At 39.0% G+C, this 24,355-nt stretch overlaps 1 protein-coding gene across 1 annotated transcript; it reads right to left on the bottom strand.

Moving 5' to 3' along the window:
• Positions 1 to 581: 581 nt before the first annotated feature.
• Positions 582 to 24,053, bottom strand: LUC7L3 (LUC7 like 3 pre-mRNA splicing factor). The gene is given in 12 exon segments (XM_086358211.1): positions 582 to 869; positions 871 to 1,016; positions 1,122 to 1,262; positions 4,590 to 4,750; positions 5,424 to 5,707; positions 6,086 to 6,247; positions 7,488 to 7,592; positions 8,873 to 8,947; positions 9,323 to 9,467; positions 10,392 to 10,431; positions 13,290 to 13,356; positions 23,825 to 24,053. Coding segments are annotated over 12 exon segments (1,470 nt in total). The 5' UTR covers positions 23,924 to 24,053; the 3' UTR covers positions 582 to 824.
• Positions 24,054 to 24,355: the final 302 nt, after the last annotated feature.

The following is a 24,355-nucleotide window of genomic DNA, read 5'->3' as shown; positions in this document are numbered from 1 at the left end:
TGTATCAGCCAGTGATGATTCCTACTACTCCTATGGCTGACTGCGAATTCTCCTACACAGGAGGAAATATTAAACACAACATACCTCTTAAAGACTTGAGAATTGCATTGAATGTAACAAGGCGAATAATATGAAGTGTTTATTGTATTTAAAATTCTTTAAAGATATCTAATTCTGGGCACCACTGCATCCCTACACACAGTTGAAAAAAAATTCCATTCTGTTAACATCTGATTATAAGTTTTCACGCAATACACAAAAAAACCCCTCTGTGCTTCTTGTAAAGAACAAAAAGATACACAACAGTTAAGCGTAAAGATCACAGGCAATAGCATTCAAACATGGATGTGGGTAGAGAAAGGAGTACCTGGCATGAGTACCTGCTTAGTTTGACTGAATCCTTGATTTTTAATTTGGCTTTTCATGGGCCGCTCACAACACCAACGCTGTGTGAGGTATGGTAGTCAGCTGCAATAATTCATAAACCCTACACTTCCATCAATCCAATGCTACTGGCTCTCGAGTTACAGAACAAACTGCATTAGAATGCAAGGCAATAAAGCAAAAAACTAGAAACATCCTTGACAAAGAAATACTAGCAGTTTAATTAAAACAAAGTAGTCCAACATGTGCCTCAGAAATATTTAAGTTTTAAAGCATATGTCTCTGCCAATGTACCAACACAAGATGGACTTAATACCAAAAAGAAAAAAAATAAAAAACAGTTCAACCTTTTTATTAAAAAAAAGAAAAAAAAACAAAAAACAAGAAATGACAGCAAAATCCCTAAAAAAAGGATAATTAACTTTTCAATGGCGACTATATTACAAATGTGGGCAATAATTTGCAAAGAGGCACACTAACGGGGGGCACGAGTCTGCTACAAAATAGCTGAGACAAAACAATGTACCTCAAAATGTTTTGCAGGACTACACTGTCTTTTCCTTCAGAAGATGCTTTTGTATGTCTTCTTACTCGGCTTAGTTCCATCTTCATCTGTGCATACTTACGCTGCACTGTCAAACAGTAACAAAAAGCCCTAATCAAAGTGAGAAACAATCCACTTACCTCTGTCTGATCTGAGGTCTTATCAGATCAGTTTTAATTGGACTGAGTGTCACCTTCAGATTTAATGTCTTCACTGGTCCCATTGACCTCATTCTTAGTATCGCTTTCCTTTGATTCAGTGTTTGTGTCTTCACTCTGCTTTTCTCGACTACTGGACTTCACACTACTTTTTTTATCATCAGATCCCCTCTTTTCTGCCATAAAAGAAGACATTGATCATGGATTTTAAAGTAAAATACAAAACATATATGACACTTTGAAAAGTGAAAACAATTTAGAGATGAAAAGACTATCATTTCCCACAGACTGCAAGTAACAGTTTGATAAATCTATAAAAGGGATAAAATTTGCAATTTATAAAGGAGGGAGAGGGCAGGACAGGGAATTATAGAAAGCAAAAGGTAAAAATAGTGGGCAAATTCTCTGAAACTGGTGATATGCACAGGCAACACCAAATCACCGCAGAATCTAAAACGTAAGTAAATTTCACTTGGAGTAAAGACCATCAAAAGGCAATGGGAAAGGCAAGAAAGACAGGACAAAAAACTGTTCACATGAACGAAGTTAAAACGGTAAAAACAGTAACTGCAAAAAGGTGAACATTTATAGGCATGCTTCTCCGACTATATATTTTTAAATGCAAAAGATGACTTATACCTATATATAATTGAAGACCCAAGAGGGACAACACCAATGAAAGTGGATCTTAAATCCCATTTCAATTACTGAACTTTTGTGCTTCGCCAAGTAACATATATGCCATCTCAAAATTATTTTTTCCAAAGAGAGAAATAAAAATTCATCTCAGCTGCAAATAAAGGGTGAAAAAAAGGTCAAATTTTCCTTCTGTTTTCTTTGGAATCGTGAAACTAAAGACTAGAGGCAAAAAGTGGTACATGGAGCAAGTTATGTTCTAGCTTTTTCAGTTCCAATTACTACCTAACAAAGGATTTCTGCAGAAAATTTTAAAGCAAACTACAAACCTGGAAAAATCATCTTTTCTTTAAAACTAAGAATAGCTGGTCTAACAATAGTTGATAAGACAGAAAGATGTGTTTTAAGAGAAGCAGAACCTTCTACAGATTCTAGACAAAGTTGTTAAGACACAACATCAAGTAACTGGGAGAGGGATGGTAACGAAAAAGTATGGTTATGGGGCTGTGGGGGGCACTCACTCAAAGAACATTAAGAACTGAAGATCTTATGTGAAGAAATATATTCCGTCCGTAACACTCGCAAAATTCACCAAGCAATGTCCAAGTAGCTGACTGCAGGACTCGCTTCATGCCTCGTCTGTTCACTTACGAGAACTGTGCAGTACAGTGTGCTCTAACTGACCTTGTGGGAAAGTCCTCCCTTTGTGCCTTATGGGCTTCTCCGGTGCACAGGTAGCTTCAAGGAGGAAGAGTCGTCTTGTTGCCCCGTAGAGGACTAGTAGTCAGTCCAATAATCTTATCTTCTGCCCTATATAAATATGGTAGATCTTAATAGTCCTAAGGACATCCACAGAGTGTGGTGGACTTTAGGGCTATGGATTAAAAAAGGAACCTCTCTTGACAAAAGAGAGCGCCCTAAACTGGTCGGTGGTAACAAAGATAGGTTTGTGCAAGAAACCACTTTTTGTTTGTGGAGTGAGATAAAGTGCTTTCATTACAGCACGTGAGCTCCCTCTTACTCACTGTCATCAAATGTTCACTACTACTCATATCTGACCTCAAAGTTCAGGCCTTTATATACAAGAATGGCTAACCGGCCACACGGTTATTTGAAAAAGTCAATAAATTATGTCATTTTTAAAAGAGATCCCAACATTTAAAATAAATCTGTAATGGCAAACCCAATCTTTCAAGACAGACCAGAGGCAGAGTTTCCCTGAATCCAGTCTTCACTCCTTCTTCCACATCTGACCAGGAAAATCCATTTGTCCAGAATCCAAACACAGTCCAGTTTATTTTACTTAAACAAGTCTGATTATATTCTATGATGTCATCATTATAATAAGGATCATAGCTTAGCAATTCATTCTCTCTGCTCTCTCGAAAAATTACACAAACTCTTTTTAAGTCAGGCCAGTGCAATTTATAGCTCAATTTTGATCCCAAATAGTTATAAAAGCTACCTAGTTTCTGTCCCTGAGAACCAATCTAACTATTTTAAGTGACATGAATGAAGATTCAGTGAAGGGGTTTAGTTCTCAAAGTGATTACCTTCATCTCTGACAAGAGATATATCTGGTTGTTGAGTTGACCCCCCCAAATACATTACACAGAAAGTCTTGCCAAAAGGTTGAGTGAAGCTTACTTAAAAACTAATTAAAGTCAGTTAATTCTTGGTATCAATTGCCTTTTGAATCACAAAAATAACTTCTGAACTTAAATGGCAGATACTAAAGCTCATGAAAGTTTTAAAAATCACCCTGTTTCCTACTTTTTAACATTTGCTCCATGTTCTAGAAAAAGCCAATATATCTAAATCTTTTAAAAAGAGAAGGTGCACTTATTTGAGGAAAAATAAAAGCTGAAGACTGAAGGAAAAAAAAAAGATAATCTACTGTTTGCCAGTTTCCTAACTCAACTGTTAAACCCCACAAAAACCAGACTAATTTCATAAAAGAAAACAATAAGTATCACATACATGTCTAATGTAATAAATCCATACGTGAGCACACATATGTTGGTGATCAAACATGGACACAGATAGGCAGAACAGGATGGAATAAGCAGAGCCAATAAAATTAGAAATAAGCCCTTTCTCTCATTCCTGAAAACCAAGCAAAGCAGAAAAGCCCAGTCCAAAAAAAAAGTGTACAAAAAATCTGAAGAATATGCAGAAATGGGACCCTAATTATTAAAAGAATCATCGTTCATCATTCAATGAAGGCTAAATTGAAAGGTGAGAATATCCTTGTGAAAACATGCCAAAGACAAAATGAAAAGTTGATTAAGCAGTCAACCAGCTACTGGAATGTCACAGAAAATCAAAGGAAAAAATAGAAGGGAAAACGCATGTTTCGATAAAAAAAAGGCACGCACCGAGGGGGAGGGGGCACAACACGCACACATAAGGCATTCAACTTACGAAAACTTAAAAGTACTATAGAATTAAATAAATGCTGTACTTGAAGACCAATGCAATACTGTACATTTACTCTTCAGAGTATTATGGAACACTGCAGCAAGTGTTGCCAAATAACTAAAAAATGTTGCCAATAACCCAGAATTCTACAGCCTAATAATCCTAACAGGTAATGCAATACTTGGAAGAATCTAAACGATAAGCTTTCAAGTTATAAATTGAAGCATGCGACTTGAACATGTTCTAAGAAAACACAAGGTCAACTGTCATTCTCATAAATCAGCAGAAGAGAAAATAAGACTTGTCTCCTATTGAATGGGGTTCATCAAAAGTAAAAATAAATACAGCTTGAAGTGGAACTCTGCTTGCGTCTAAAGAAAAGTGAGTTAGTGAAGAGACAAAGTGAAAACGGTCCCTTTAAGAATCAAATTCTCACAAAAACTAACCTTTCTCCTTCGATTTTCTATCTTGTTCTCTGTCTCGACTTTTGCTCCGGTGCTTATATGACTTTCGATCTCGGCTTTTTGATCTTCTTCGATCCCGACTACGAGATCTATGCTTTCTTTCTGATCTATCGTGGCTTCTGCTTCTTCGTCGATCTCTACTTCTTAAATAATTTGAAACAAAAGGAGAGCAACTTCAGCTGATATTACAGTGAGAAAAAATCTTTAAGAATTACATACCGTTATTTAAAGCAAAAATCACTCTCAAAGGCAAATGAATACAATCTACTATTAAAACACATTTATATAAGAAACCTTAAGAACTGAAAATTGAAAGTCCTTAACCTCAATTTTTCAAATAGGTAATCCTACCCAAAATAATTTATGATTTAAATGTCTTAGAATCAATCAGAGAAGCACTCATCCATTACACTAACTCCCTAATAAGATTGCATCAAATCTCCTTCAGCGGCCTAAGAAAGAGCAGTGAAGTTGCCTACAAGATGAACTCGTTCAATGATTCAACTTTCATCTGCCCGAGTGCTTAATGAGACTTAAGAGGGTCCCAAATACCAAGGAATTCACCAGTAATTACTATTATTTAATGCACACTCAGACACTAGGTAAAGAATCCACCTGCAATGCACAAGACCCAGTTCAATCCCTGGGTCGGGAAGATCCCCTGGAGGAGGAAATGGCAACTGACTCCAGTATTCTTTCCTGGAGAATTCCATGGACAGAGGAGCCTGGCAGGCTACAGTCCACAAGGTCTCAAAGAGTGGGACACAACTGAGCAACTATCACTATATGCCTGGCACTGTCTCGTGTTCAATATACCTGCTCCGCCTTCTCTCTCTACTTCGTGATCTTTTGTGATCCCGAGACCTGCTGCATCTTCGGTCAGAAGTTCGGCTTGAATGCCTACTTCGTGATCGACTCCTCTTTCTTCTTTCTCTGTCTCGAGCTCTTTCTTTTTCTCTTTCTTCCTCTTCTCTTCGTCTTTTCCTCTCTCTCTCTTCTCTTTCCCTCTCCCTTTCTTTTTCTCTTTCTTCTCGTTCTTGCTTCTCCTTTTTTAAACGCTCATCACGATCAGGTTCTTCAGTTCTTTTTCTTAATTTTTCCTAAAGAAATCAAATTTGATTTTTTTTAGAACTAAATAACCTTAATGATGCTGTCAAACAACGGCTACCTAACATGAATCAACTGTAGACCAACTTATGAAATTTGATACCCTAAAAGTGAGATGGAGAAATCTTAACACCATGTATGTACACAAGATATTTGACTAAACCCTCAGGAATATTCCTTCTCCCAAATTCCTGACACTATGAAGAAAATAAAGCACTTTGCTCATCTGATGAATAGCAAAATATTACAGGAATTATCACTACCTCAAATAACCCAGCAAAAATATAGTTTTAAATCTACACAATCAATTCTTAACCACACTAATATAAAGTACTAGATACAGCTAAAATATATGCTCATAAGAAACTTACTTTTAGTTCTTCTACAGTAGCTTTAATTTTGGCATAGCCCATGTGCTGTTTTCCCATCAAATGATCATCTACCCGGGACTGGGCATCTCCCACTATCAAAAAGGCTCCACACACTTCACAAACTTCCATTTGTTTTTCTTGGGCAGCAAAACTTTCAATTGTCTGAAATGATAAATCAGTTATTATAAAACATCTGATCAAGAGAAAAACAAATTCCCCTCAAAAATACTTTTAACATTTAGAAAATATTTTTAATTTTGTGAACTGCTACTTTCCATTTCCCCAAAGACATAATACTTAGCAGCAACTTTTAGACATGGGAAGCATGACAATAGCAATCAACTTTTCAAGAAGTATTACGACCTCATCCCTCTATTATAACCCTTGAACTACATATCACCTCGAAAAAGCTAATCTACCTTTCAGAAAGCTACCTATTTTAGTCTGAATTCATTTCCTGCTTGGTTCAACAGGTTAAAGATGTGGACTCCATATTAAAAATGTTTTTTGGGACTTGCCTGGTAGCGCAGTAAATAGGAATCTGCCTGCCAATGCAGGGGACACAGGTCTGATCCCTGGTCTGGGAAGATTCCATGTGCCTCGGAGCAACTAAGCCCATATGCCACAACTACCGAGCCTGCACTCCACAGCCTGAAAGCTACAACTACGGAGACTGTGTGCTTCCACTACTGAAGCCTGCAGGCTCTAGGGCGGGCCCTCGGGTTGCACCTAAAGAGCCCCTGTGCCTCAGCTACTGAAGTCAATGGGCTTAGAGAGTGGCCTCCACTTTCTGTAACTAGAGAAAGCCCAAGTACAGCAATGAAGACCCAGAAAAACCAAAAATAATAAAAATAATAAAAAAAGTTTTTCAAAATCATTAAGGAATTGAACTCACTGCATATAATCTGAACATACCCTTTTAATATTTAGAAATCAACGCTCAGTTATATTTTACCATCAATATCTAAAACATGTATACTATATCATCTAATTCAAAGTTAAATAAGTAGAGGTATTATTAAGAGTATACCAATTTTGTAGTAAGGTAAATATGAACTAAGTTATTTGATTAGTAACAACAACAAAAAAAACCCACCAAAACCTAAGCCCAACCAAAATACTTAAGGCACTGGTTAGCAAACCAGCAGCTAGAGGTCTGTTTTTGCAAAGTTTCATTGAAACAAAATTACAGACATTTGTTTACACATTGCCTAAAGCTATTTTGTAATATAAATGTAAAAACAGAGCTTTTATTACATTTCTTATGACCTGAAATCATAAATACTATGTGGCCCTTTAAAATAAAAGTTTGATGACATTAGAAAATTATTTGTAAATAGGAACAGATCCTAGCAATACACAGCTAACAGCATGGTTATATCAAAATGAGGTTGCTACTCACCGAAGTTGTGGACCTAAGCAACTCTCTCTCTTCTTTTAACTGTTCAACTAATTTCATCATTCCCTGGGCTTCTTCTACTTTTCCTTCAGATCCTAATTCTTCAATCTAAGAGGAATTCAAAAAGCAGTCAGGATATCTTTCTAACCACACTATCCTAGTATTTTTCTTTTTACCCTCAAGCTTCATGAGCTTGAAGTTGTTTGGGTATGTTTTGTTTAGTGAAGCCTCTTTGGGTTTAATTTACCCTTAATCGATTTTTTCCCACAGCATTAACTACATATACTTGACAGGAAATACACAGAAAATTTCCAGGGTAGACAATTTCATAAGGTTAACACCACAGTCGGGAGAAAGCAATGGCACCCCACTCTAGTACTGTTGCCCAGAAAATCCCATGGATGGAGGAGCCTGGTAGGCTGCAGTCCACGGGGTCGCTAAGAGTCAGACACCACTGAGCGACTTCACTTTCATGCATCAGAGAAGGAAATGGCAACCCACTCCAGTGTTCTTGCCTGGAGAATCCCAGGGACGGAGAAGCCTGGTGGGCTGCAGTCCATGGGGTCACAGAGTTAGACACGACTAAAGCGACTTAGCAGCAGCAGCAACACCACAGTCTAGATAATAAGCAACTCCACCCAAGTTTCCTACTGTCTCTGTGTTGTGCCTCCTCCCAAAGCAACCACCAATCTGTTTTCTGTCACTATAAATTAGTCTGCATTTTCTAGAACTGTATTTAAATGGAACCATGTACTCTATTCCTTTTGTGGGGCTTAGCCTCTTTCACTCAATCTAGTATCTCTATATTCATCAATATTATTCCAAATAGTTAATTCCTTTTTATCACTGTGTACTATCACTGTAGGACTTCCCTGGTGGCTTAGACGGTTAAGCGTCTGTCTACAATGCGGGAGACCTGGGTTTGATCCCTGGGTCAGAAGATCCACTGGAGAAGGAAATGGCAATCCACTCCAGTACTACTGCCTGGAAAATCCCATGGACAGAGGAGCCTGGTAGGCTACCGTCCAAGGGGTTGCAAACATTACTGTATAAGTACATCACAATTTGTTTATCCATTAACCTACTGACAGACATTTGTTTCCAGGTTTGTTTGGGGTTGGGTTTTTTTTTTGCACCTATTATGAATAAACACTGGTATACAACTCTGTGTAAACATATGCTTTCACCTCTTAGATTAATATCTAGCAGTGGAATGGCTCATAGTGCATCTCTTAACCTTTGAAGAAAGAAACTCTTTTCCAAAGTGCCTGCATCATTTTAAATAATCCCAACAGAGTAAAATAGTTTGTTTGCCCAGATCTTCACTAATATTTGATACTGTCAGTCTTTTTAATTTTAGCAATTCTAGGAGGAGTTCCAATTCTTACCTGCTGCAGGAGTACATCAATTTTATCTGTTAGAACCTGAATTTTTTCTTCATTTTTGCCTGTTGGACCAGCTGCCTGATGAAGACAATAGAATGTGTATTATCAACAACTAAAATACAAAAATAAACATTTAACTTCTATATACCATACCTAGTATTCGTATTTAATAACTGAAATGCTAAATCACAAGGACAGTAACTCAATTATCTCAATTTTTGTTAATCAGTTACATATTTTGTCAGTTACTGATATTTAAGATAAAAAATTTCTGATTAGCAAAATATTAATTTACTAATAAAGACTGAAAAAACCCACCTTTTTAAGTTTTATGTCATTTTAAAACATATAAAGCAATGACTGAACTTGAGCCCAAGTTTCAATACTAGGGAGATCGCTGGCTTGCCAGAGGAAAGGACACTTTACAAAGATCATAAATTAATTCATACTCACCCCAGACGACTGCTGGTTTTGAGATAATGCCAAACGAGCATGGCCTCGTCTAATTCTACGTTCTACTTCTGCCAGTAAACTCTGTAAGTATCGCAAAAAATCTCTCTCATAGCCAACTTTCATAAAACGAGAACTCTTCTCATACCTAATGAAACGAAAATAAATATTTTCTTTCCAATTCTTTATCCATTTACAACTCTCATATTCTATCTTCACTAATCTCATGAACTACTACTGCATTCAGACTGAAGGGCAGGGAATTTGCAGGCCAATTGTTAGGTCTCCCTGCTTTCACTGCTGTAGGCCTGGGTTCAAACCCTAGTCTGGGAACTAAGATGCCACAAGCCATGTGGCATACGCAAAAAAGTTAAAAAAAAAAAAAAGAAGAAGAAGAAGAAAAAAAGTACTGAAGAGTAAACCAGGCACATCCATAAGAAGTGAATTTCCAGAGGTCCCTCATCCTGGTAAAGAGGTAGCATTTAACAGTGTATAGAGCACAGATGTTACCAATGGGCAGATCTAGGTGAACATTATCCTCGATCTGTGACCCTGGCTCCAGTACAAGTTTCATTTATAGAATTAGGTCTGTTAAAAAAACAAATGTGAAAGGAAAAAAAAAAAAGCGAGTGAATTCTCTGGAGGTCCAGTGGTTAGGACTCAGTGTTTTCACTGTCATGGCCTGGGTTTAATCCCTGGTCAAGGAGTTAAGATCATACAAGCTGGGAGGAGCAGCCAAAAAATAATAATAAACTAAAAAATAAAAACTGGAGGAGGGCATGGCAACCCGCTCCAGTAATCTTGTCCAGAGAATCCCATGGACAGAAAAGCCTGGTGGGCTACAGTACAGGGGGTCTCAAAGTCAGACATGATTGAAGCGACTAAGCGAAAAATAAAAAAACAGATGGGATATAGAAAAAAAGCTTAGGCTTATGCTTGGCATACAGTATGAACTCGTATGGTGATGCTACATATAGCTGTATCACTTTCTATGACCCCCAACTAATGAGTAGGACCTCTACATGACATTCATTTCACATAAATTCCGATCATCCCAAAAAAGGTAACTTACTGTTTTCGTAGATTTTCATCATGAATTTTTTCACATGGTCCTAAAACACAAGAAATATGAATGTATTCAATATAAATTACTGAAATTAACTTTTCTCTTGTCAAAACAAAAGGAAGTTATTTTTTTAAAAAAAGGAAAGAAGATCCATTTAATCACTGAGTAGTCTGCAGACATGTAAATTGAGCCTACTAAATCATGAAGCAACATGCCCAAGTACACAAATGAAAATTGTTCTCCTTAGCCTTCAAGATGTACTATATGGTAAAAGAAGAGAGAGGGATGAAAAAATTATTCCTGACTGCCAAGCTAGGATGATGGCAGACCTTTGGTCTGAACCATTAGTCTCCGTGAATACTGTTAAGACCAGCACCCTAGTCCTACCTCTTACCATCTCCAAAAGGCAACTTTAACCCTTTTAGCTTTCTCTTCTGGAATTTGCCTCCATATTTCTAAATTCTATGCTTATTTTGTTTTTTGGTTTAACTTAGGCATGAAAAATTTAGTTTAAATGAACATTCAGTGTTTATATTTTGATGCCATGTCCTATTAACTCCCGAGTTAAGCAAAAAGGGCATTATGATGACACTTTTGATACACTTACTGGAATTTTTTTCTTCAGTTCAGTCTCTTGTATGTTCTATTTCCAAATTCACTCCAGGCACTAACTCAGCTATCAAAACTAGCTCAGTAATAATCTCCCTCAAGTTTCAAAATATATCAGATAATCAAATCAGCTTTATTTTCTTCCATGAGCTTTCCATCCTGCTTCAATCAGAGCTACTTTTTCCCCTAAGCTCACTAATGGAGCTGTCATCCTTTTAAAGTCCTTTTCTGGTCTGTACTAGACACAGTTTACTGGCTCTCTTATTTTTTTCCTTCTTGGTTTACACCCATGAGTGTCCACAGAAAAGGTTCCTGGTAGATATTGTTGAGACCATGCATGCCTGAAAATGTCTTTCTTCACACTCGTATTTTGCTGTTTGGCTATACAGCTAACCTAGGTAAAAACATTTTACCATTCAGAATCCCGAGGATGTTTCTCCAGTGTCTTCAAGCTTCCAGTGTTGCTACTGACAAATTGAGGACATTCTGATTGATAATCTTGTATGCCCCACCCCACCCCTGGTGTTTTGGAATTTCACAATAATGTGCTTTTTGATATGGATCTTTTTATCATTTGCTGTGCTGAGTTCTAGAAGGATTCACTCCATCTAGAGAGTAAAATCCTTCAGTAATGCTATCTTAAGATTTTCTCCCTTCTGTTTTCTCTATCTAGAACTCTCTTAATTAGCTATCACAGCACTGGACTGATAGAATTTTTTCAAATTTTAATTTTTTCTCAACATACCACAAATTTATTTTATCCTCAAAACTTCCCACTGATGTTCATAGTTCTCTAGTTCTAATTTCAACAACTCTTTATTTTTTCAAAACTTTTCTTTTTATATAGCATCCTATTCCTTCTGATATTTTCTCTTATTTCTCCGAGGATACTAAATTTAGTTACAGCTTTAAAAATTTTTTCTTCTGGTTTCTCCCATTATCACCATATTCCACTAAATTCTTTTTTTTCTGTTGGTTTTGGTTAATCTTTTATGTTTGAAGGTTTTCTTCAAATAACAATCTTGGCTGGCAAAATACTTCCAAAATCTGACTTGAAGTTGGTATGCACAGGCAGGGTTTGTCAACTAATAGGCTTTACCATAGGAAAATCAGGCAGCAAGACTTTCTTTTAGGAGATTCCCCAAGGGTCAGTACCTGTAGATCACTTCTCTGGAACTGTTCACTTTCTCTAAAGAATCCTCTTCTCTTCTGCCTGGGGAAAAAACATCTGGCTGTATCCTTCTAGGAACAGGGCAGAGGAAGGGAATGGGAAAACCTCACTATTAAGAAAACAGACTCATTTAATCTCTCTTACATTCTCATTTTTATTCATTACTGCCCTGTCCTGTATCTGTAAATCCCAATACCTAGATATATCCAGCCATAATGTGCTCTTTTTGCTTCAGGGCAAGCACTGTGCTTAACGAATTTAATTTCCATTTTATATTTCTAGAATGATACTAGTTATGTACCATCCTGGAGAGAAAATGGTCGATTTTTGGATTTTGTGGTTCATTTAGCCCAATTTCTTCAGAACATAACCCCCTGGTCTCCAGTGCTGTTGGCATGGGAGACAGAATTATCTGATGCACAGGTCAGACCACCCAGACTAGTGCTTCTCAAGATGGGGCAGTTTTGCCCCCAGGGATATCTAGAAGTGCCTGGAGGCATTTTTGGTTGTCAAAATTGGGAGATTTTTACTGACATCTACTTCCATAGAGGCCAAGGATGCTGCTAAGCATCCTACAACCCACAAGAGACCCTCCCACTTCCCCACGCACAGAATTTTCCAGGTCAAACTGTCAAATGTCAAGGTTGAGAAACCCTGAACTAGACTAATCTCTGGTTTTCAGCCCCATAATTCAACTCTGCCTTCTATGGTACCTGATGCCTCCAAATCCTGAGCCTGTCCAGGGTTCTGCTGATCAAACTCTTGCTTCTGTTTAATATCCCCTTCTGCAGGCTTTTAGGATACAGGTTTCTCTGCTATTCTTCCATCCACTTGTCATCTTCCAAAAATTTGTTGACATCTCTAATGTTATCTCGTCTTCCGTTTACACCTTTTTTGTTTTTAATATTCATTTTAGTGGAGGGGTTTCAGGAGGGAATGGAAATACATATGTAGATTCAAATAAGCCACCAGGTTTAATTAGACTGGCATTTGTTAATACATTTTTTAAAAAAGCCAGGAAAGAAATTATCAACACCTTTAACAGAAAATTTCTTTCCAAAATTATAAAGTATCACTTTCTCTTTAATCATAAATGCAACAAAAATTATAGAAAATTTACTTACCAAGATCAGAACGAGTGTTTGTGAACAATTCCGCAGGACAAAAACCACAGAGGTAGTATTTACAAACCTAGTGAAAAAACAAAGGTGACTTAACTTTTTGAAACTAGTCAGTTTTAAAACTATGCCAGAAAAGGATGCCAAATAACCATTTTCTCATTTCATGATCTACATCTTTCAACCAAGTAAGTTTAAGAACAATTTCATTTGTTAAGTCATTTAGACAAATTAATGACTTTCAGACTCCTGGATTTCAGTATAAGAAATGCAAGACTGACAGTAATAGAAATCACTGCCTTAATCCCCAGAAAGAACAAGTTTTGGATAAAGACATCCAGAATAAAGGTAATTTTTTTAAAAAATTAAAAAAAAAAACACAAAACACTACAGTGTTCTTATTGTTTCAACTTTGTTAAAGACCAGAACCAATTTACACATGAGGATTTGGAAATCACTGCCTAAATTCCAAATAATACTCATTTAAAATGATCCGGTTCTGTATTTTCACTTAAAGAGATCTTGTAACAGGCCCTAAAGCGTGCTGGATATTTTCACACATGCCAGCACTGAGTGACTTCTAAGGTATGAGGAAGAATTATTAACATAAGACCAATTTTTAATTCTCTCCCATGGGTACTTTTGTAACTCCTTCAGATATATTCTGAGACTGCTCTATACTAAATTTAATTTTGTAACACTGCAAACCAAAATCTGTTAAGCAAAATTCCAAAATATCTCCATATAACCCTTCATTGCTATTGGGCAAATTATCAATGTACAAGAAAAGGTAGAAAAGGTCTACTAAATTTAGGATTGAATGAGTTTTTTTGAGACATTTAGAACTGGATGTTGCATTTGAAATACTGTTTTTTGCTTCAAAGGTCAAATGTTTTACACTTATTTGAAGCAGTGAGGTCCCATAAGCTGTGTCCAGAGGAACTAAAGTCATAAAGAACAACCAGATTCAACAATCACGTCTAAACAACAGATTTAGCTTTATATCAATATTAATCCTGTTACATGTAGCGATATGTCATAGTATCTTTGTACCATTTTCTTTTGAAAATTCTAATACTTTAAATTATTAAAAAGGCTCAGTATGACCACAAGTAACACGCTGGCGAGGATGTGGAGAAAAGGGAACCCCTGGCACACTGCTGGCAGAAATGTGAACTGGTGCAACCACCCTGAAAAAAACCCCACGGAAGTTCCTCAAAACACTAAAAATAAAGCCACTGTATTTAATCCAGCAATTCCACTCCAGAGTACACATCCAAAGAAAATGAAGACAGTAATTCATACCAATGTTCACAGCAGCATTATTTATAATAGTCAAGAATGGAAGCATCCTTAATGTCCATCAACACACGGATGGATTAAGAAAATGAGGTAAATATACATGATGGAACAATAATCAGCCATGAAAAATGGAAATCTGCCATTCGCAACAACACAGATAGACTTGGAGGAAATGATACTTAGTGAAATAAGCCAAACAGAGGCAAAACACTGTATGTATTTGAGGTCTCTAAAAAAAAAATAAAGGAAATTAGTGAAAACAACAACAAAACAAACTGCAGTGTAGAGAACCAGTGGGGAGAGGGAAGAGGGGCAAAATAGGGGCAGGGTATTAAGAGGCACAGACTATGATATATAAGAATATAAGTTAAATAAGCTACAAAGAAGTACCGCTCAGGGAATACAGCTGATATTTGATAGTAACTCTGTGTGTGCTCAATCGCTTCAAGTTGTGTCCAACTTTTTATGACCCTATGGAACCCGCCAGGCTCCTCTGTCCATGGGACTCTCCAGGCAAGAATACTGCAGTAGGTTGCCATGGCCTCCTCCAGATCTTCCCAACCCAGGGATCGAATTCCTGTACTGCAGGCAGATTCCTTATCCACTGAGCTACCTGGGAAGCCCCTTATAGTACCTATAAATAGACTACACTCTTTAAAAATTGTAAATCACTCTGTTGTATACCCCAAATTTATATTAATATAATATCAACTATACCTCAACTTAAAAAGGGCTCTTTATGTGCAAAAGGCTAATGTTTTTAAATGCTATATACTTTTCTAATTATTAAAAAGTCTGATTTGTTCAATTTTGCATCATTTTAAGTGTGTCAGTACATGCATCACTAGAAACAAATAGGAATTTAGTCAGGAATGTCAGGTGTAAAGCTTAACCTGGTTAAGTTTCTGAACTGGTTAAGTTCAGAAATTAATGACAACACATTCTAGGCATGAAAAGACAAACTCAGCAGAGTATGAAAATAGGCAAGTGGAAATCGGTATGTTTGGAGAATCAAAACAGTGATTTTTTATTTTTGGCTGCCACTTTTCAACTATGAAAAACTAAATCTGTAACTCTGCCTTGGTATTCTCAATACAAAAAAAGGAGATAACAACTATTTCATAGTGGGACTGTAAATTTTAGTATGTTTATTGAGAGAAACGGGCAAATCAGTCTGTTTTTAAAAATACCCATTACTTTCTTAAATAGGCACTCAAGACAATCAAACAAGCTATGCCAGCAGCTCTACCTGTAATTTAGTCCTATCACTCCATCTGCTGCTGCTGCTAAGTCACTTCAGTCGTGTCCGACTCTGTGCGACCCCATGGACTGTAGCCGTCCTCCTCCGTCCATGGGATTTTCCAGGCAAGAGTACTGGAGTGGGGTGCCATTGCCTTCTCCATCACTCCATCTGAGATGAGATCAACCACATGATCTGCCCTGAAGGCAGTTCAGTTCAGTCACTCAGTCGTGTCCAACTCTTTGCGACCCCATGGACTGCAGCACGCCAGGCCTCCCTGTCCATCACCAACTCCCGGAGTTTACTCAAACTCATGTCCAATGAGTCAGTGGACATCCAACCATTTCATCCTCTCTCGTCCCCTTCTCCTCCCACCTTCAATCTTTCCCAGCACCAGGGTCTTTTCAAATGAGTCAGCTCTTCGCATCAGGTGGCCAAAGTATTAGAGTTTCAAGAAGGCATCAGGCTACTTACAAAATACAGATTAAAACCTATTTTCCTAATTCTTTGTTCTGTGCGCTCTTACTCTCCAACTCTGCTTAAGATATTGCTGTAAAGAAATGGTACATGAAAACAACTGTTACTCTACCCAATAAACCCTAGCTACTTAAACTGCTTGTTTTAACCTTTCCCAGAGATTGAGAATGTTTAACTAAAAATATTAAGTCTTATTCAGCAACTCTTTACTAAATGTCCATCATGGACCTAACAATCTGATAATCAAACGGGCTCAGAAGAGGGGGCAGGGGGGTGGCAAGGGCAGAATTTGTAGTTGCTGTTGTTTAGCTACTAAGTAGTGTCCTACTCTTTGGGAGCCCATGAACTGCAGCATGCCAGGACTACAATCACAACATAATTGTGAGTCTCCTGAAGAACTGTACAAAAAAGATCTTCACGACCCAGATAATCTCGATGGTGTGATCACTCACTTAGAGCCAGACATCCTGGAATGTGAAGTCAAGTGGGCCTTAGAAAGCATCACTACGAACAAAGCTAGTGGAGGTGATGGAATTCCAGTGGAGCTCTTTCAAATCCTGAAAGATGATGCTGTGAAAGTGCTGCACTCAATATGCCAGCAAATTTGGAAAACTCAGCAGTGGCCACAGGACTGGAAAAGGTCCGTTTTCATTCCAATCCCAAAGAAAGGCAATGCCAAAGAATGCTCAAACTACTGCACAATTGCACTCCTCTCACATGCTAGTAAAGTAATGCTGAAAACTCTTCAAGCCAGGCTTCAGCAATATGTGAACCGTGAACTTCCTGATGTTCAAGCTGGGTTTAGAAAAGGCAGAGGAACCAGAGATCAAATTGCCAACATCCGCTGGATCATGGAAAAAGCAAGAGAGTTCCAGAAAAACGTCGATTTCTGCTTTTTGACTATGTCAAAGCCTTTGACTGTGTGGATCACAATAAACTGGAAAATTCTTCAAAAGATGGGAATACCAGACCACCTGATCTGCCTCTTGAGAAATTTGTATGCAGGTCAGGAAGCAACAGTTAGAACTGGACATGGAACAACAGACTGGTTCCAAATAGGAAAAGGAGTACGTCAAGGCTGTATGTTGTCACCCTGCTTATTTAACTTATATGCAGAATACATCATGAGAAACGCTGGGCTAGAAGCAGCACAAGCTGGAATCAAGACTGCCGGGAGAAATATCAATAACCTCAGATATGCAGATGACACCACCCTATGGCACAAAGTGAAGAGGAACTAAAAAGCCTCTTGATGAAAGTGAAAGTGGAGAGTGAAAAAGTTGGCTTAAAGCTCAACATTCAGAAAATGAAGATCATGGCATCCGGTCCCACCACTTCATGGGAAATAGATGGGGAAACAGTGGAAACAGTGTCAGACTTTATTTTTTGGGGCTCGAAGATCACTGCAGATGGTGACTGCAGCCATGAAATTAAAAGATGCTTACTCCTTGGAAGAAAAGTTATGACCAACCTAGATAGCATATTCAAAAGCAGAGACATTACTTTGCCAACAAACCTTCGTCTAGTCAAGGCTATGGTTTTTCCTGTGGTCATGTATGGATGTGAGAGTTGGACTGTGAAGAAGGCTGAGCGCCAAAGAATTGATGCTTTTGAACTGTGGTGTTGGAGAAGACTCTTGAGAGTCCCTTGGACTGCAAGGAGATCCACCAGTCCAGTCTGAAGGAGATCAACCCTGGGATTTCTTTGGAAGGAATGATGCTAAAGTTGAAACTCCAGTACTTTGGCTACCTCATGCGAAGAGTTGACTCAATGGAAAAGACTCTGATGCTGGGAGGGATTGGGGGCAGGAGGAGAAGGGGACGACAGAGGATGAGATGGCTGGATGGCATCACTGACTCGATGGACGTGAGTCTCAGTGAACTCCAGAAGTTGGTGATGGACAGGGAGGCCTACTGCGATTCATGGGGTCGCTAAGAGTCGGACACGACTGAGCGACTGAACTGAACTGATAAATTAAGGTAACAGCAAAGACCAGAAGAGTTCAATATCAAAATTTTCACTACCACATAAGAGAATGCAGATACAAACAATCTCAGGAATCTGACTAGAAAAATTTAATTGTGAGTTTCCATCACATTAAACAAAGTGAAAAATAAAAACAAAATCTGGCATTAGATACACTGCTGAGAAAAGGAACACTCCAAACATTACTAGAGCTGTCGGACAACCTGGCAACATCCATCAAAATGTAAAATATGCACTTAACTTAGTCATTATCTTTCTAGGAACCTATCCTACAAGTGATTCAGTTCTATGTACTAGAGTGTTCACTGCAGCTTGGTTGGCAATTGTAAAAGAACTCGAAGTAATCTACATGAAATAAACTAAGGTACATTTACATTGTACCTACAAGGAAAGACTCCACAGTATAAGTGAAAGTTGTTAATTATAAATTATACTCATATGGGCTTCCCAGGAGGAGCTAGTGGTAAGGACACCACCTGTCAATGTAGGAGACATAAGAGACCGCAGGTTTGATCCTTGGGTTGGGAAGATCCCCTGGAGAAGGGCATAGCAACCCACTCCAGTATTCTTGCCTGGAGAATCCCATGGAGGAGCCTGGTGGGCTATGGTCCATAGGGTCGCAAAGAATCAGACACAATTGAAGCAACTTGGCATGCATACACGCATGCATACTTACATAAACCAAGTTTACTTCTGTAAAAAGAATCACTTTAATGAGCCTAAATTGGAGGGAACATAAAACAGTAAAATCAATTTCTAATATAGTAATTAATCAAAGTTCACTCTTTTCATTGCCTACACAAAGTTTTCATAAAATTTTAATCAATTTTCCACAGCAGCAGGGATAGTAAACATCTCTCTCCTGTTAAGAAGCCTTCCATTACTTCCCAAAGTCATTTAGTCCCAACTTTTAACAAGGTTTATAAAAAAACATTCAGAACTCCTCTGGTGGCACAGAGGATAAGAATCCGCCTGCCAATGCAGGGGACATGGGTTCGATCCTTGGCTACGGAAGACTCCACATGCTACGGAGCAACTAAACCCGTGTGCCACAACCACTGAGCTTGCCTGCTGCAACTACTGAAACCCGTGCCTAGAGCCTGTGCTCTGCAACAAGAGTAGTCCCCACTCGCCACAACTGGACAAAGCCCATGCACAGCAACGAAGACTCACTGCAACCAAATATAAAAAAATTTTTTTAAGTGATACATTTGTGTAAAATAATCAAAGGAACTTCCTAACTTACAAGAAATGGAAAATTAAACATATTTCATAAACAATGAAGCACTGTATACTAACTTAAGCTACTTTCTCCCCTTGTTAAGAAATCAAGTCTAATGAGACACAGAATTCCCTGGTTGTCCAGTTGTTAGGACTTCGAGCTTTCACTGCCTGAGGGCCTGGGTTCAGTCCCTCATCTGGGAACCAAGATCCTGCAAGCTACATGGGGCATCCAAAAAATAAAAGGTCTAAAGTTCTAATGAGACACACATGGTTTTCCAGAAGCAATCAATCAAAGATTGAGGAAATACTTTAATATTTTCAGTGTGATAATACTGTGGTTATCGTCCTCACATTTTAGACATGTCTTTAAGGCTGAATGATAAAACTGCTCCAAAATAATGAAAGAAGTAGGAGATACAGAGAAAATAATACTAGTCATATACTGATAATGTGTCTTACACACATGGATACACAGAGTTCATTCCACTACTCACTTCTGTTTATAAGTTATGGAGAGAAAAAGCAAACAGTAACTATATACATTACACAGAGACTGCTGGAAATTCCAAGAAGCCCAACACTTACCATGTACTATACAGTGAGGTAGGAAATGTCTACACTTATGGCAGAAAAAAAAATTTTGATGACTATGGTTTAAAACTAAAAACACACCTGTAGAAGTCATGCACTATAATTACTAATTTTTTGCTTCTGGTTTCCTTTTCAGATTCTGAATATCTTTTTTAGATGTTAAAAAAAAGCACAAGTAAAAAATGTGGACAGTAACCTTAACTGTTTCTTTTTTTCCAAACAACTTTCGATGTGATGCTATCTGTTAACATTGGCAAGATTTCAGAAAAGAACATTTATTTCAATTCCCTTCTATTAAGTGTTCACTGAACAGAGGGCATACATGAGTTTGGTAAGTGATGGACAAGGTCTCATTTTATATATTAGAATCAGAGTTAATAGTTTAAACTTTTTCACTTTTGGGCTTCCCTGGTGGCTCAGTTGGTAAAGAATCCGCCTACAATGCAGGAGACCTGGGTTCGACCCCTGGTTGGGAAGATGCCCTGGAGAAGGGAAAGACACATTTACAGTATTCTGGCCTGGAGAATTCCATGAAATGTACAGCCCATGGGGTCACAAAGAGACACGACTAAGCGACTTTCACGACAAAATAAAATCCTCAATTTGAACTACAAAGTTCTTGCTATAAACTTAATAATACAAGCTCCAGACCAGATGGTAATTACAATTCCCTACAATCTCAACTCCAGATTATCCAAAGGCTACCAATGCCTCCTCTAACACTGAAATCTTCCCATGTGGACACTAACTGAAAGGTGCTCACCCTAGGCAGTTAAAATCACATGCTTTCCTCGTTTCTCTGGTTGTTTAGGATTAATAAAGCAGAGGAAACAAATTGCTTAATAAAAAAATACTAATCTCAAGGAAATGTAAAATATTAATCAATGAGGGAGGGAGGTGTGTCAATGAATCCTTGGAACAGTATTAAAGCTGATGGCTTTAGTTGAAAACCAATTTCTCTCAGATCAAAAGGTAACAATCTACAAAAGCTGGAAACACTTGTATAGTAAAGCACTTTCCCTGAGTGGTTCCTTACATATATCTTTACAAATAAGTGAAAGGCCAATAATTTGCATCACAGAGACAGCCTTCACTTAAAAAACGAGTTTCCTCCAAGTGTTTCTAGTTCAACATTTAAAACCAGAGTACCGAGGAAGTATGTCAGGAAGCAGTCGTTTACAAGCTTTAGCATGTATAAAGATGCCATTTTAAAAATGCAGATTTCAGGGGCCTTTCTGTAGACCTACAGACTCAGAATGGGGGGTAGGCACTGGCGAAGTACATCTCTGCATTTAAAACAAATTCCACAGATCAAGCTAACACAGATATCTAGGAATTACTTTTAACAATAAAGTTTCCATTTCATTGTTAAACAAAAGGACCTCGCCCAGCTGAAATGGCTTTCCCCATCTAGTGCAAGTGTGGCAAAGAAAAGTTTCCAGATAGAACTGGAATGCAAAAATATTGGGCGGAATTCCCTGGCAGTCCAGTGGTTAGGACTTCGCCTTCACTGACAAGGCCTGGGTTTGGTCCCTTGACAGGGACTAAGGACTTCCCTGGTGGCTCAGATGGTAAAAGCATGTGCCTACAATGCAGGAGACCCGGGTTTGGTCCCTGGCTAGGGAAGATCCCCTGGAAAAGAAAATGGCAACCCACTCTACTATTTTTGCCTGGAAAACCCCATGGACGGAGGAGCCTGGCAGGCTACAGTCCATGGGGTCGCAAAGAGTAGGACACGACTTCACTTTTCACAGGGACTAAGATCCCACAAGCCACCCAGTGCAGATAAACCCTCACCACCACCACTACCAAAAAAAAAAAAACCCCTTACAGTATATACTGTGGTTGGCCATTCCTCCAGGATTTTACCAAACACCCAACAGCAAACACCAAGTGACCCAGGAGTGATGCCACAAGTTTCCCCAGCTTTATAAAACCCTACAGTAATTCTAACTTATTTAGAAAGAGCCAGATGGTACATTCCTGGTCTGTACCCACGTTTTCTTGCAGACAGAAATCTGAAACACCAGCACTGACTTTTTCAAATCCCTGAATCCAAAATTAAGTGCAATCTATCATTAAAGGCATAAAATATTTTGACAAAAGTCTGTATCAGTGAGAAACACTAAAACTGAAGGGAGGGTGCACCTGAAAGGAAAGCAGATTTATTATAACTGAGATGACATAAAACTTAAGTTGCTTTTCTGAGAACTTCATCGTTGCTAACGTTATAAACCCATCGCATCCAACGCAATGTGGCAATAAACCACCACCAGGGAAAAACGTTTTTCCACAATCCTTGTTCAAAACCAATTAGGCAAACAGGCTGTTACAGCTGATGAGCACGCAATCAAAAGCAATTTTCTCTCTGTAATTCAAAATAGATAAATGTCCTATTTGCACACAGAGTGAAACATAAAGTTCACCTTTTCCTTTTTGCAAAGTTCATTGAGTGGCAAAAGAAAAAGTTGCTTTATGGTGACAAAGAAATGACTACAAAGAGAAGGGACCCAACAAAGTTACTCCTATTTTTATTTTGAGGAGAGAGGAAAAACCCAAAAGTCAGGGGGAAAAAGATTTAAAAAGCTTCACCTCTAATGTGTGAATTTGTTGTTGTTCAGTCGCAAAGTCAACTCCGACTCTTCGCGACCCCATGGACTGCAGCACTCGACTTCTCTTGTCCTTCACTAGCTCCCGGAGTTTTCTCAACTTCATGCCCATTGAGTCAGTGATATTATCTAACCATTTAACCGGTACAAAAATTCTACTGTAACACTTCACACTACTAATCGGGTGGCACCCCACAGGTCTAGTCAAACACTAGCAAAAGAGAAATTTTACTGTAACCAAAGCGTAAGTTTAAAATGAGTAAGCAACTCCCCCCCCACCAAAAAGACATATTTAACAATTCCTTCATGTTTTGACTAGCAACTGTTTTTATCTTGTTGTTTGACTACAATCACATGTGAAGTTAATTATACATCCATTCTTCAGGTAAGACCTAAAATAAACGTTACACACCATGTTCACAGAACTGGAAAGTGAACAAGACTACAAAGATTAGGTTTAGTTTCGCCATTTAACTTGACAAGATCTTGGGTGAGCCTCTCAAGTCTCATCTGTGAAATTGGGTTTATACTCATTTACCCTTAGAGGGTTAAGAGGATCAAAGAGTTTCCTATGAAGAAAAAAGCCTTGACAATTATCTACAAGAATGGCTTACTAGACCGTACTGCTATCAAACAATATTTGTAAATCACGGTGAACCCTATCAAGACCTCTTTTAAAATTTTATTGCCCCATGTAAGCGTCGAAACTGAAACATTTCTGAATACACTGCCACGATATGACGCTCAGCCAAATAACGGCCAAATCTGCCCTTTTCCCTATTTCACAGCGAGGTGAAAACTCCGAAACCTCTAGACGTACAAAAATACTCCTTCCTTTCCCGCTTTTCTCTGCCTCATTAAGCTGCTTTTCAATTTTGCCAAGTCTTTTTTTTACTTCCTTGATACTTAACAATAAATCATCCCTTAACCAAGGATCCAGGCAGCCTCCTCCCTCCTGGGCTATTCTCCCGATTCCCTCCAGCCACGGGGTCAGACACTTGACCCCGGGGCGGCCGGGCCCCAAACCTTGCCGAGGCCCCGGCGAGCCCCAGCCCGCGCCGTTCCCCTCCCCCATGGCGCCCAGGCACAGGCCCAAGGCCCGCGGGACTTACGCTCTCGTGGTCCCACCGCACGTTGCTGCGCTTCTCATCCGGGGCGAGGTTTCGGTCCCTGCCCATTAACTCATCCAACAATTGCGCAGCCGAAATCATGGTGCTTTCCTCGGGCGGCTGCTCCCACCAGCCCTGGCACCTGCCAAAGAAAATGCCGGCACCACAGTCGCGAACCTCTCAGGAACCCTAGCAGGCCTAAATGCCTCCTCTAACCAGGAGCCGACAAGACAAAATGGCCGCCGCGCGAGCGCCTTCCCAGCATGCCGTTCGCGCGCGTGCGCCGGCGGGGACACGCCCAGACCTCGGAGTTGAGAGCGGGCCGCTTCCGCGGGCCCGGGGGCGGAGCCTGCCGAGGCCGGGACTCCGCCTCTGCACGTCGGCACCACCCTATGCCGCGCCAAGGCTACTCACAGTGGCCGAGTCCGCTGCTCTCCTTCGTGGGCTTGCGTTGCCCACTCTCTTTGACAGACGTAGGAGCCTACGTCTCGAAGCTTCAACACCACTCTGAAATGGAGAAAAGGGTAGCGGATA

Source organism: Bos grunniens, chromosome 19 (genome assembly GCF_055505025.1).
Source record: "Bos grunniens cultivar Pamir isolate PY7600 chromosome 19, Bosgru_T2T1.0, whole genome shotgun sequence".
Classification (NCBI taxonomy): Eukaryota; Metazoa; Chordata; class Mammalia; order Artiodactyla; family Bovidae; genus Bos; species Bos grunniens.
Note: the sequence above shows the minus strand (reverse complement) of the source record. Positions and strands in the feature narration are given on the sequence as shown.